The sequence below is a fragment of the Sinohyriopsis cumingii genome, chromosome 3, assembly GCF_028554795.1.
Source record: "Sinohyriopsis cumingii isolate HCF-2022 chromosome 3, ASM2855479v2, whole genome shotgun sequence".
Lineage (NCBI taxonomy): Eukaryota > Metazoa > Mollusca > Bivalvia > Unionida > Unionidae > Sinohyriopsis > Sinohyriopsis cumingii.
In genome coordinates, this window is record NC_142963.1 from 111,727,891 (window position 1) to 111,740,915 (window position 13,025).

General features: G+C 33.7%; 1 protein-coding gene across 1 annotated transcript in view; it reads right to left on the reverse strand.

Annotated features, from left to right (window-relative positions):
• The window catches only part of LOC149803586 (protogenin B-like), a 180,835-nt gene that overhangs the window by 98,637 nt on the left and 69,173 nt on the right, over positions 1-13,025 (reverse strand). The window contains exons 8-11 of the mRNA XM_089953334.1: positions 12,545-12,668; positions 10,321-10,455; positions 6,509-6,670; positions 4,449-4,634 (exon numbers count right to left, since the gene is read on the reverse strand). Of these exons, the coding sequence (XP_089809460.1) occupies positions 4,449-4,634; positions 6,509-6,670; positions 10,321-10,455; positions 12,545-12,668 (607 nt within the window). The remainder of the gene's footprint in view (positions 1-4,448; positions 4,635-6,508; positions 6,671-10,320; positions 10,456-12,544; positions 12,669-13,025) is intronic.

Sequence of the window (13,025 nt, forward strand, 5' to 3'; positions counted from 1 at the left end):
GCATTGGTTTTGCTCATAATAAAGTGATTGCAACAGCACATGTAATAAATGCAAAATTACTCAGTCCAGCTTTACTTCCTAAATTACGTATCATATAATAATTAATACTCACTAAAACTTCATGCAATCCAATGTAATTAGAAAACATCCAAGAAATGTCACAGCATTGAAATGATAGAAAATTAAAAGTCTATCACTGTTTGTGCCTTTTCATAAGAAATATGTCATTCACTTTTTATTTATATAAATATCCAACATAATAAATGGATCTCATAGAAATGTATTATTTACTGTTAGAAAATGTTATATATATATATATATATATATATAGAGAGAGAGAGAGAGAGAGAGAGAGAGAGAGAGAGAGAGATGATATTTTCATTTCTACATTAATATTGAACATACTTCATCATGTGGTACCAAAAATATGATATTCAAATGAACAGCAAAACCACGAGTCAAAATATATAGTTCATGATGAATTATATCTGGTATTAAAATAAAACAAGAAACCAAATTACTCCAAATTTGAGGTTTACAAGATTAAACTCACTCTTCAGTACAACACCTTCACCTGTTTTTGTAAATTCACCTCACTTTCATAGCCTGACCATATAAATATACATGACTTAAGAAAGCTGTAGGATTGGATTAACCCGACACTTCACAGTAAATTACATTTTTGTCATTCTGTAACCTATTTGACCCTATCTCATTAAGCAAAGAAGTAAGGGTAAATAACTTCAGAGAGACATGAACTGCATCTAGTCCAATTACTTTATCAAAGATGAATTTCCATGTCAGAAATGTGAGGCAGTTTTTAATTATTTATGTTGAAGACACACACAGTCAAGCATTGCACGGCATTATGGGAAATCTTATATTTTCACATATAATGATACATTTTTCAAATGTGAAAATATATGAATGAAAAAATAAAGAAAATTGTTTTGCCAATAAGTCAATATATTTCACATGTAAGTATACATAAGTATAAAAAATGTGACCTCAATTACCAAGTCTGATTCTTGCTTATCCAATCTCTTGTTGATTTAAGTTTATTAAATTGAATTTCAACAAAATGGGCTATGAAAATCAGCCAATCACATGCAAGATCACATCATTACCATATTACACCCATCAATCACACACCACACAAATTCCTGATTACTATGTATTCCAAAGGCTTTGTGATCATGTTCCTTGGTTACAAAATTTAATTGGGTTGATTTGTGTGGTCTGCCTAAGATGCATCAAAGCCAGATAAATAGTACAGGTTAACAAAAATGTGATTATCAAACATCATTCAAAATCAGTAAATAACAAATGCTTATCAAAGATGCCTGATAACAAAGGCAAGATAATTATACCTCGTTCAGAATCGATACTTTATAATCACTGGTTGCTTGTTCAATACAAATTAAGGCATGAAAAAAAAAAACTCTGATCTTTTCTTTTTTTTACTAAATATTTTAGAAATATCTTTTAGCTATTTTTCTGAACCTGTAAATTGACTAACTGAGTAAGGCTTGAAGTAAATCTATCTTTGTGTTCATTTTCATTTCTGACTGTTGTGAAAATGGCAGAAAATCACCAATCAGAAAAAGAAACAAAAGTCTCTTTAAATGCAAATTACATATAAAATTATGAGGAATAGAAGTCAAATTGCCAATGTGCTCTAATACAAAAATACATCACATGCCTTGAAAAACAAAAATCGAGCATGAAAAGAACTGTTTGATTAAGGCAGGGTTTAGAGAGCAAACAGATGTCATTACCAGTAAAAATGATGCTGATGATGTTATTCCCTTTGCAGTGGTGCATGACACGTACTCCATACATGCCAACCACAAGAAATGTATAAATGTAATTTCTGCTAATATAATTGGCAAATATGCATAATCTGAGCACAAAAAATGCGCAATCTATATATTACTACAGCTAACTATATTACTACTACTACCCCTACTTTGCTGAGGCTACGACATCACAGCTAATATATTATATGCCATAATTCAGTACACCATATGAAAAATGTCATTTATTTTTTTACTAACATGGATCTGCAGGTCAAAATACTTGGCACAAATGGGAAAAATCCATGTGGATTAGAACCAGAATATAAAGACATAACATACTGAAAAATTATTTGGATTCAACACCCACTTTAACAAGTCTACATCAGTACATGTCTATATCTTTTGACATATGATCGTCAAGTCCATACATTGTCCTTAATCCGATTGCTGTATTGCTTCTCTCATATTCTTCTTTACAAATTTCTAAAATGGTCTTGAACTGACCTTTATCTGATCAGAAATGTTTTTAAGTTTAAAAAGACCCATCAGCTCTAAGAAATATCATTAACAACTCAACCTGTAAAAGTCCATTTTGCATAATATCTGGCACCATATTCTTTAAAAGTACAGACTGGTCCGCTAACTGTATTCATTACCAATATAATGAATCTACAAGGCAATGTTTCATTCTAAAGAAACCCACCTGCTTTCTTGGCAATGGGCCATGTAGTTGCTATAAATATCAATGGAGACATGCATTAAGCTGAAAACACATTATTGGAGATTGGTGTCCTGCTAAAGCCATATTATTCCAGAAAACCAATTATATAATTTGAAGCTTGGTTTTAATTGATTTATACATGAATTTAGATTTTTGTAAAATTGTTATTTCTATCCTAAATGTTTGATGATGTATGCTTTTGTTCCAATATGATTGATTTGTTCAGAGTAATGTAAAGTCATATAGCTTGATTGTTGTTCCCTTGTTAAATGTTGTAACTTTACTTTTCATACACATTTATGTTACTAAGACACATGCATGTAGACTGTTAGAAAGTAGCTGAGGGCCAAGGGAGACTAAATACATATGTAATCTACTTGAGCTACCCTCATCATAGTTAAGGCAAACTGCAAACAACAAAGATCTTGATCTGCCATATGTTATGAGTCTATGCTTTTAAAATAAGTAACAGAAAAGAGTGAATGACAAACTTTGTAAAATTTAACAAATATATTTATTTCCCAAGAATACAAAGTGAAAATGAGAAAAAAGAACTTACAGTTTTGCGCATTAAATCCCAAAATAATCCAAGAATTACAGTCAGAAGTCCTAGAAATTTAAGTCCTGAACAAAACTCAGTACAAGTCTTGAAGAAATCCAAAAACTGAAGGTGATAAAGTCTGTGGTAGCTATTAAACTATTGACGTATCAACAGTCTTTTGTTGAATAACAGTATTATTAATTCCAGGTTTGAATTTTAATATAAATTCCAGTGAATGTCTTTCTCCAAGAATTTTATCAGAGCACTTTTGTATTTCTAGAGAAAATAATCACTTGAATTCGATAATCTGAAGAAAATAAAATTCTGCCCAAACTGGTCACAACATAATACAACTTGAAAGTGCTAGATGTTAAAGCACTAATGATCAAGCCCTCACAAACACAACATTATATAGTTCTCTACTTGACCTCAGGTCACAATTAACATTTTCTATTAAAAAAACATTACTTAATGAAAAATAACCTTCTAGAATGATCCTGATGTTTACAAAATCAAAACCATAACCTGGAAAATTCACTGAAGAAAGTCAAAAACCTTGACCCAAATAAACATATTTACTTCTTCTATTAATAAAGATCCAGATATTAAGCCCAGACACATAGAGAATAACTGTGTGTGTGTGATTTGGCTTTTTAACGTAGCTTTAACAATTTTTCAGTCATATCGCTATGATGTCTGCAGTGTGCCAGTTTATAGTGACGTCTAGCACTGGGGCATCATGCTGCAGACATGTAGCATGATGTCCCATCCAGTCACATTATCCTGACACCAGGCCAACCAGTCCTAACACTAACCTCTTAATGCTGAGTACCAAGCGAGGCAGCTGTTAGTACTATTTCTGTAAGTCTTTGGTATGACTTGGCCAGGGATCGAACCCATGACCTCCCACATAATAACTAGAATAACTAGCAATGAGTTAGTTGTTTACATAAAATGAAATAAAAAAATGTCTATCAGATCAAGCAGAAAAGAACTCAATTTCGGACAAGGTCAAGTCCAGCATACAATGTTACATTACAATAACATGTAATGAAATAAATAATTTGTTTAAAACTAACAAGCAATTTAATTAAATATCATAACACATAACATAATGTGCCTGCAGATCAGGGTCTATGTTGCTTGTTGTACTGGTTATATCTGACAAACTGCACAGACCCAGATCTGCCAGCACATTAAGATCTGCCAGCACATTATGCGATGGCAGATCTGGATCTGTGCAGTTTGCAAGTGAGCATATACAGTAGTTTTACCATGATATAAAAATTAAGTGGAAGTTAAAACTCTTATATTTATGGCCACAAAATTTGCATATAATTTCATGGATCTGACACGCTGGTGATGCATAAACACAAGAATTTTGTACCTGTCAGGACGTATGTGCGAATATCCACAGGAAGCTCCTTGGTCTCCATTATCATACCTGTTCCGTAGTCAAGTCTGTAACGAGTTATGATCCCATTCCTGTGTTCTGGTGGAATTAGTGTCCAGCTAACAATTATGCTTGTTGGAGAATCACTTTGTAAGGTAACCAATGGTACTGATGTTGGCACTGAAAGGATACAATTTTACCATAGTAATCTATACAATACAAATTGTGGCAACATATTTTAAGATCAAAGCCACTCTCCAGTTACAAAAATGGGATCTTCTTGATGTTAAGGATAATTCTTGGGAACATCTGGATATATGTGGATTAATTCGAAATGAAGAGAACAATACAACTCAGAAATAATTAAACGTCATATAGTATTTATATCATAAGAAAATAAAAGTTAAAAAAAAGTTGAAATGGAAAGAGATTTAAGTTAGATAATGTGCATATGGCTAACTTTCTCATGTTTAATCTAGAAATGTTTCCATAGGACTGGACGCCCCATCCCTCCTCTTCACTAAGCTGGGTAAGTAAAACAGAGGAAGAACTCCATCAAAGTTGATACAGCAACCATTTGCATATATGTACACTAAGTCATATAAACTTACCAAGTAAAAGAGAAAGAAATAAAAATATTTCCACAGGACACATGTGCTGAAGATCCACACTGTATACAAATATAGACATGCATTTTGTATTTTGTTTGGGAAAAAATGCATTTACAATCATAGTGTATGATTTCCATTTTCATTATCTCTGCTCAATAAGGCTTAGTGTGATGCCAGTGCATTGAATAGGGCTTTGTGTGATGCCAATGCATGAATAGGGTTTAGTGTGATGCCAGTGCATTGAATAAGGCTTTGTGTGATGCCAATGCGTGAATAGGGCTTAGAGTCATACCAGTGCATTGAATAGGGCTTTGTGTGATGCCAATGCATGAATAAGGCTTAGTTTGATGACAATGCATGAATAGGGCTTAGTTTGATGACAATACACTGAATAAGGCTTACTTTGATGACTATGCATGAATAGGGCTTAGTTTGATGACAGTGCACGAACAGGGCTTAGTCTGATGACAGTGTATGAATAGGGCTTAGTTTGATGACAGTGCATGAATAGGGCTTAGTTTGATGACAATGCTTTGAATAAGGCTTACTTTGATGACAATACATTGAATAAGGCAAAGTTTGATGACAATATGCTGAATAGGGCTCAGTTAGTGACAATGCATTGAAAATATTAGAGCATAGTTTGATGACAATGCAATCAATAGGACTTACTCTGATGACAGTACATTGAATAAGGCTTAGTTTGATGACAATACATTGAATAAGGCTTACTTTGGTGACAGTACATTGAATAAGGCTTAGTTTGATGACAATGCATTGAAGAATGCTTTGCTTGATGACAATACATGGAATAAGGCTTTGTTTGATGACAATGCATTGAATATGGCATAGTTTGATGACAATACATTGAATAAGGCTTAGTTTGATGACAATACATTGAATAAGGCTTAGTTTGATGACAATACATTGAATAAGGCTTAGTTTGATGACTGCGTTGAATAAGGCATAATTTGATGACAATACATTGAATAAGGCTTAGTTTGATGACAATACATTGAATATGGCATAGTTTGATGACAATACATTGAATAAGGCTTAGTTTGATGACAATACATTGAATAAGGCTTAGTTTGATGACAATGCGTTGAATAAGGCATAATTTCATGACACAATGCATTTAATAGGGCTTAGTTTGATAACAATGCATTGAAAAAAGAAGGAGTATATGATTACATAAACAAAAAACTGTATGGTGAGAAGGTCTCTTGCAAAATAACTAATGTCTGATATATGACATTTTTTTTAAAAGTTCACATATCACCATTTATAATGCATGTCATACATTTCCATTATTATGGTTACAACAGCACAATGTTTAAAGGCTGATCATAGTAAACTGCAATGCAATGTAGCAATATGTATGAAGTCATTGGTAACGTGCAAGATTAAAACAAAACAAAATCTTTCCCCCAAGGTTGATACCTGAAGATTTGGTTCGGATGTAGACTGTGTCTGAGAGAGGTCCAGCTCCTACCACAGTGTATGCTCGAACTCGCACAGAATAGTTAGTAAATGGCTTCAAGTTTTCTATCACTATTGATGTGTTCTTGGAAATTTCCATTTTTGAATCTTCTTTCTCATCATCTGATGGGGATAAAAAATAGGATTATTATGCTGGCATGACTACTGATATAATTTCATTTCTATTTGACATGGTTTTGTTTTTATGTATTGAATATCCTTAATAACATGTTTCATTCATACTTCTATTTCAATTAAATTTATACCTAAAGATAATTATGATACTCGTCTTTTCCAAAATCAACTGTGATTTCACTGCAATTGATAAAATCCAATTTTTTTTTCTTTCCACAGTGTCTCCATGACTTCTACACATCACAGATGTAGACCAAATTACAATATTGAATTGAATGCAGTCTTGTATTCAAGCACTGGTTTTGTTTTAAGGTGTGTTACAAATGAATCATTATTGTTTATAATAGCACAACACTTTGGCACAACATCCCCATGCAGACTTTGACTTAAATGTAAAAGTGTATGAAATATGTTCTTTTTCAATGTATGATTAGTTAATGAATTCTGTTCTTCACAGAGACTTTAAACACTAACAAAAATATAATATCGCCATGACCATCAGGATTTTAAAATTTCTTAGAAGCTAATCAAGAATTTTCCTTATTTTTTAAAGTTATATCCTCTGGGTATAAAAGTAAATAATCTTGCTAAAAGCTGTGCAAGAAGTATGATATGCATAAAACACCCTCACATACATAGCTAGGCAGAAGTCTGGACTATGGATGTATCACATGAATGAAACACCCTCACATACATAGCTAGGTGGAAGTCTGGACTATGGGTGTATCACATGAATGAAACACCCTCTCATACATAGCTAGGCGGAAGTCTGGACTATGGGTATATCACATGAATGAAACACCCTCACATACGTAGCTAGGCGGAAGTCTGGACTATGGGTGTATCACATGAATGAAACACCCTCACATACGTAGCTAGGCGGAAGTCTGGACTATGGGTGTATCACATGAATGAAACACCCTCACATACATAGCTAGGCGGAAGTCTGGACTATGGGTGTATCACATGAATGAAACACCCTCACATACATAGCTAGGTGGAAGTCTGGACTATGGATGTATCACATGAATGAAACACCCTCACATACGTAGCTAGGCGGAAGGCAGATTATATAGCTGGACTACGGATGTATCACATGAATGAAACACCCTCACATACATAGCTAGGCATAAGTCTGGACTATGGATGTATCACATGAATGAAACATCCTCACTCACACAGTTAGGCTGAACTCCATAAGTAAAACATGTATGAAACATCCATACTTAAAGAGTACAAGGTAGAAGTCCAAAAGTAACAGATATATGAAACATTCTCCCTCACACAAGTGGAAGTCCTGAAGTAACACACTGTGAAACACCCTCATTTGCACAGTTAGGCTGATGTCCAAAAGTAACACATATGAAATACACTCACACAGGCGGAAGTCCTGAAGCAACACATGTATGAAACAACCTCACTCACAAAGTTAGGCAGAAATCCAGAAGTAACACATATAAGAAGCACCCTTCTTCACACAGGCAATAAGTCCAGAAGTAACACAAGCCTGAAACGCCCTCACCTCCTCAGTTAGGTTTAAGTCTGGAAATAACACATTCCACTGGCATTAGGCCAAAATTACTGTTTTAATGGCCATTTTACAGCTGAAATCTATGGCTTTTGAAAATAACAAGAATTTTTAAAAAAATTATTAAAAAACCCAAACACTCTATTTTTATATGTTCTATCAAGACATTAGCGAAACCAGCCAGAACCAGTCTACTGGGGACAGGAAATGTTCCATCAGTACAATGACTAGGGCAATGATGAATGGCAGATCAACTGTTTAAGAACAGCCAATATGTGTACACAAGTTGTTAAGTGATTACCTTTGTTGGAATATGAAGAGTTTATGGCCAAAGGTGTGATGTCTTTTGAAGTGTTATAAGAATGTAAGAGGTAGAATCTGAAAGATGATCATAAATGTCTTCTGAGCCTTTATGAAAATCGGCCAACCACTGCCAGAAGGGAGATAAGATGGAGAGATCAACCATAATGAATTGTTTCGGCAGACACACTAGAATACATATTTTGATTCTATTGTCATGCTTAATTGTTATTTTATTGTTAAAGATGTTTTAAGAGAAATATTGGACACTTCATGGCAAAATGATGAAAGGTGTGCTTTCTTCCAATGCTAAGAAACCAACAGCAAAGAAATATTACAAGTTTAACAGTACATGGATATCAGAATTTTTAATTTAAATTTGTGATAGATTATTCTTTAAAAAAAATACATCCTGTTTTTTTCATTGATTATTTAAAGTCTAAATCAATCACCATTTTTTAAAAAATATTATTTTACAGTGGTGACAAAATTCTGCCAGCAGATTTTTGGATCAAAGCCATGACGATCAAGAAGTCCTCGTTATTAAGACTTAGGAATACATCTTAACCCTTCGCTTCCCATATCAAAATCCAACCCCATTACCCATGCCTCCCATATGACGTTCACGATGTCAGTCAAGTTCCCCATAAAACATAAACTGTAAGGCAATGCCATCATGAGGAAATTATATTCTTGCACTGCCAGATTTCCGCAAGTTATTATTTGTCAACATTACATTTAGAAAATAAGTTTTAAAAAGCACAAGCTGCTATGTTTTAAACATAGCAACTTGTACTTCGAAACTTCAAACATCAATATGAAAATACCAATAGGTACTGAATGAGCATACTTGGTGAAAGCATTCTTACAAATATTTTAGTGAAAATTTTCACTGTTGCCTTGCATTATATTCTTTGTAATATCAGTCTGAAGTCACAAGTGAATCGGTCAACTGGCAGATAAGTAATAATGGCGGACACCATGGTATCTAGGCAGTACCTCTTCATTAAACTGGCCACATTTGTAATTCACTGGGCACATACATCAAGGATAATATTAAATTTATAAGAAACATAATATAAACCTTCTGTGATTGAATATTTAGCTATTTTAAAAATTTACAGTCCGAAATATATTGAACAATGCAAAATCTGAGAATTCAACATGCTATATCCTTTGAAACATATGTTCAAGTAAAAATTTTTAAATGCAGCTGTCCTAATATTATTGTAAAGTTTTGGAACTTCTATTTATCAATGTAGTAATGCAGCTGTTAATTGCATTGGCATGGAATGGAGAAATAAATAAAATGTAACTTGATTGTTTGTGCATTAAAAAGCATATATTAAGAAGAAAATCTATGGATATGTAGAAATATTCCATGTGACAGGACTCAGTTTGTATTGTCACTTGTAACTTTTGTGACAATATGTTTCCACTTCACTCATGAAATATTTCTGTAGTGTATATCTACTCAAAAATGTAGATACCCTCTGCATAGTACTTATATGTCACTTATAAGTCAGATGTAGGTGAAAGGTCTTTATAATACTTATACTGTACTGATACATACATGATATTTCATTTATTATATTAGGTAACCTGTAAGTGGTGTATAGGTCCCCTATAAATCAAATATATATCACTTATAAGTCAGAATAACTTATTTTCATAAGTGATTGTTACACACAAGGTGAATTTACTGGTCCTGTTTCTAACTGACTGTTTGAAGAAAAATGTTAATTCTATATAGACTAAATTGTCTATTCCACTACATTCAAAGGCAAAGTTTCGATTTGCTGTACCATACCTTCCAGAAGTTTGTTGTACTCCAAAGTGTAAGCAATGATTTCACAACATGAGTCTGGCTCCTCCCACACAAGCAATATCTGAGTGTCAGACAGAGCTTCAGCCGACACAATCTTTGGTTTTTGGGGGGTATTTCCTGAAGAAAAAAATAAAGTCAAATCACAATTTGCCATTAGGGTGAATTTTATGACTCATTCCTTTGACTGCCAAACTCCAAAAGGCACAAAATGTGGCTATCTTGCAGCATTGTCTGGCATTAAACAATGAAAAAACTTCTGAAATAATTGATACCAAGTAAATGCGGACCATTAGATTAGAAAAAGCCCACTAAACTGTGAGAGAAAAAAAATCATCAAGCCCACATGGGAATAGGTTGTGTGTAATAAACTAACTGATGCACATTGGTACTTTGATTCATTATGTCTCTAGCACTGCATTTAATCTGTGAAATACATGCAGTAAAACTTTCAAAATGACAGGGATACCTGCCTTAGTGTACACCTTCACATAACAGGACACCTGCTCATGAAAGACAAGATTTAAAAATTAATTTTCTGATCTGTTTGATCTGATATAACCTTGGTATACAATATAATTGTCTATACAGGGACAAATTTGTGTGGTATTTTGAATGTTCTCTAAAGACGGGTTTCAATGCAGTGCAACATATAAGCTTTAAAATCATGTCTTAGTTGTTGTTGTTGTTGTTGTTGTGGGGTTTAATGCCATTTTTCAGCACACGATAGGCTATACATGGCGGCCAGTATTAATGGTGGAGGAAGAACCTGAGAAAACCCCGGAAAGAACCACCGACCTACGAGAAGCTACTGGCAAGCTTTCTCACATACCCACATTGGCTGAATCCTAGACTCGAACCGCCGCAGACAGAGGTGAGATGGCAGTGATCCATAACGAAGAGCGCTTTAGACCACTCGGCCACTCGGGGCCCCAAATCATGTCTTAGTTTTTAATTGCTAATTTGAAAGGTTACTCTGACGATGAAAACCTTGCAAAATCAAGAATTTTGAAGTATACATGCCTGTATTAGTGTTCAATGTCACCTCAGCACAAATACCAGTATACAGTGCCAGTAAAAATTAAAATTTAAGAAATATCAACATGAAGAATTGCACAGAACTTATGGAACTTTAGGAATAAAAAATCTACCAAATAAATGTAAACACTGAGTACAAAAAGATAAAAAATGAAGGGTAAAGATGTTGGAATTCTGTGTAATGTATAACAACAATAAAACATAATTAAGGTAAAAATTTAAAATCATTGCAGAACATGTTCTATAAACCACATCCCCTCAAAAGATCCAATACTTACTCAGGTGGAAAATGACTATAAAGGATTCTTTGTCGAGTTCACATCAAAACATTATAAAAACATTGCCAAAGAACGAAGCTACTGAGTATATTATGGTTGTCTGAAGACTAGCCAATTCATAATTTTTTGATTAAAATAATCAGAAAGAATGTGATAAATGTAGAAGGTGGTAACATCAAAAGGTCTCAAAGAAACCAATAATAAGCTGGAAGAATGGTGAGCAAATGTAAACTAATAATGTCTTCACCTCTCCCACATTCCCTTCCAACCCTATGATGGTGATGAACTATAGTAAAAGAAAGCGCATAACTATTCTAAAAAAGAGCAAGCAGAATGATTTTTAACATGGATATTTTTATCTGATGACCATCATATGTACAAAATTTCATAGCAATTCATTAAAAACTGAAAGAGTAGTTGCATTCACTAGATTCTGTCATACATTGCAACAAGCTGTAAGTTAAAAAGGGATTTAACTCTTATAACAAGAGTCCCTCGAAGGGACTGACACTTTACTTCTTTTCATTGCTGAGTACTGAAACCATCACATATAGATTTTAGTAATAATAAGATTTCAAATGGCAATAATTGCAGTAATACTGAATGTAATATCAGCATCATTTTCATTTTGGTCCAAGAAGATATTGTAAGTGATTTGTTGAAAACCCCATGTTGATATGACCACCAATTCAGGAGAAGTAACAATCACAAAATTTTCAAGCAGGACATATTTAATGTCAGCATTATTATTAGTTTCATTTAGACCAATAAAACTTTAAAAAATGCCATCCATCCATCCATTTCATCCATCCATCTCTCTATTTACCTAGACTGACCACATGACATCTACCAGTCAAGGTCAAACCAATGACCTTGCAAATATTCTAACTTACGTTTGAGTATCATCTGAAGTCTGGCAGTAGCCATTACATAACCAGCAGTGTTCTCAGCCAAACACTGGTAATAGCCGGAGTCATCCTCATTCCCAAACACTATCAGCAGATTGTCCCTGGAACCCTTGAAGTAAAATCAAATATATCAGTATTATTACTTTTTCATGCAGTTCTTCCTGTTCTACCACATAAGAGAATTACTGTAGTGTTCGTTCATGTTATTAAACTTTTATAAATGAAATGATATTGCTCACCAATACTGCACATGTACTCGTTGAAATTTATGCCATTAAACAATGTTTTGGTAGAACTGCTGTAAGTAAGCAAACATTTGTCAAAACTTGAAAGTATTTTATATTTGTGCCTGTAACTGAGAGAAGGTTGCTGTCATAAAACATTTCTATCCAAAATGGTCAGACAGACTGCTCACATGGATGAATCGATGAACAGCCACCTTTCCTCAGCAGAAGAGACTATCTGA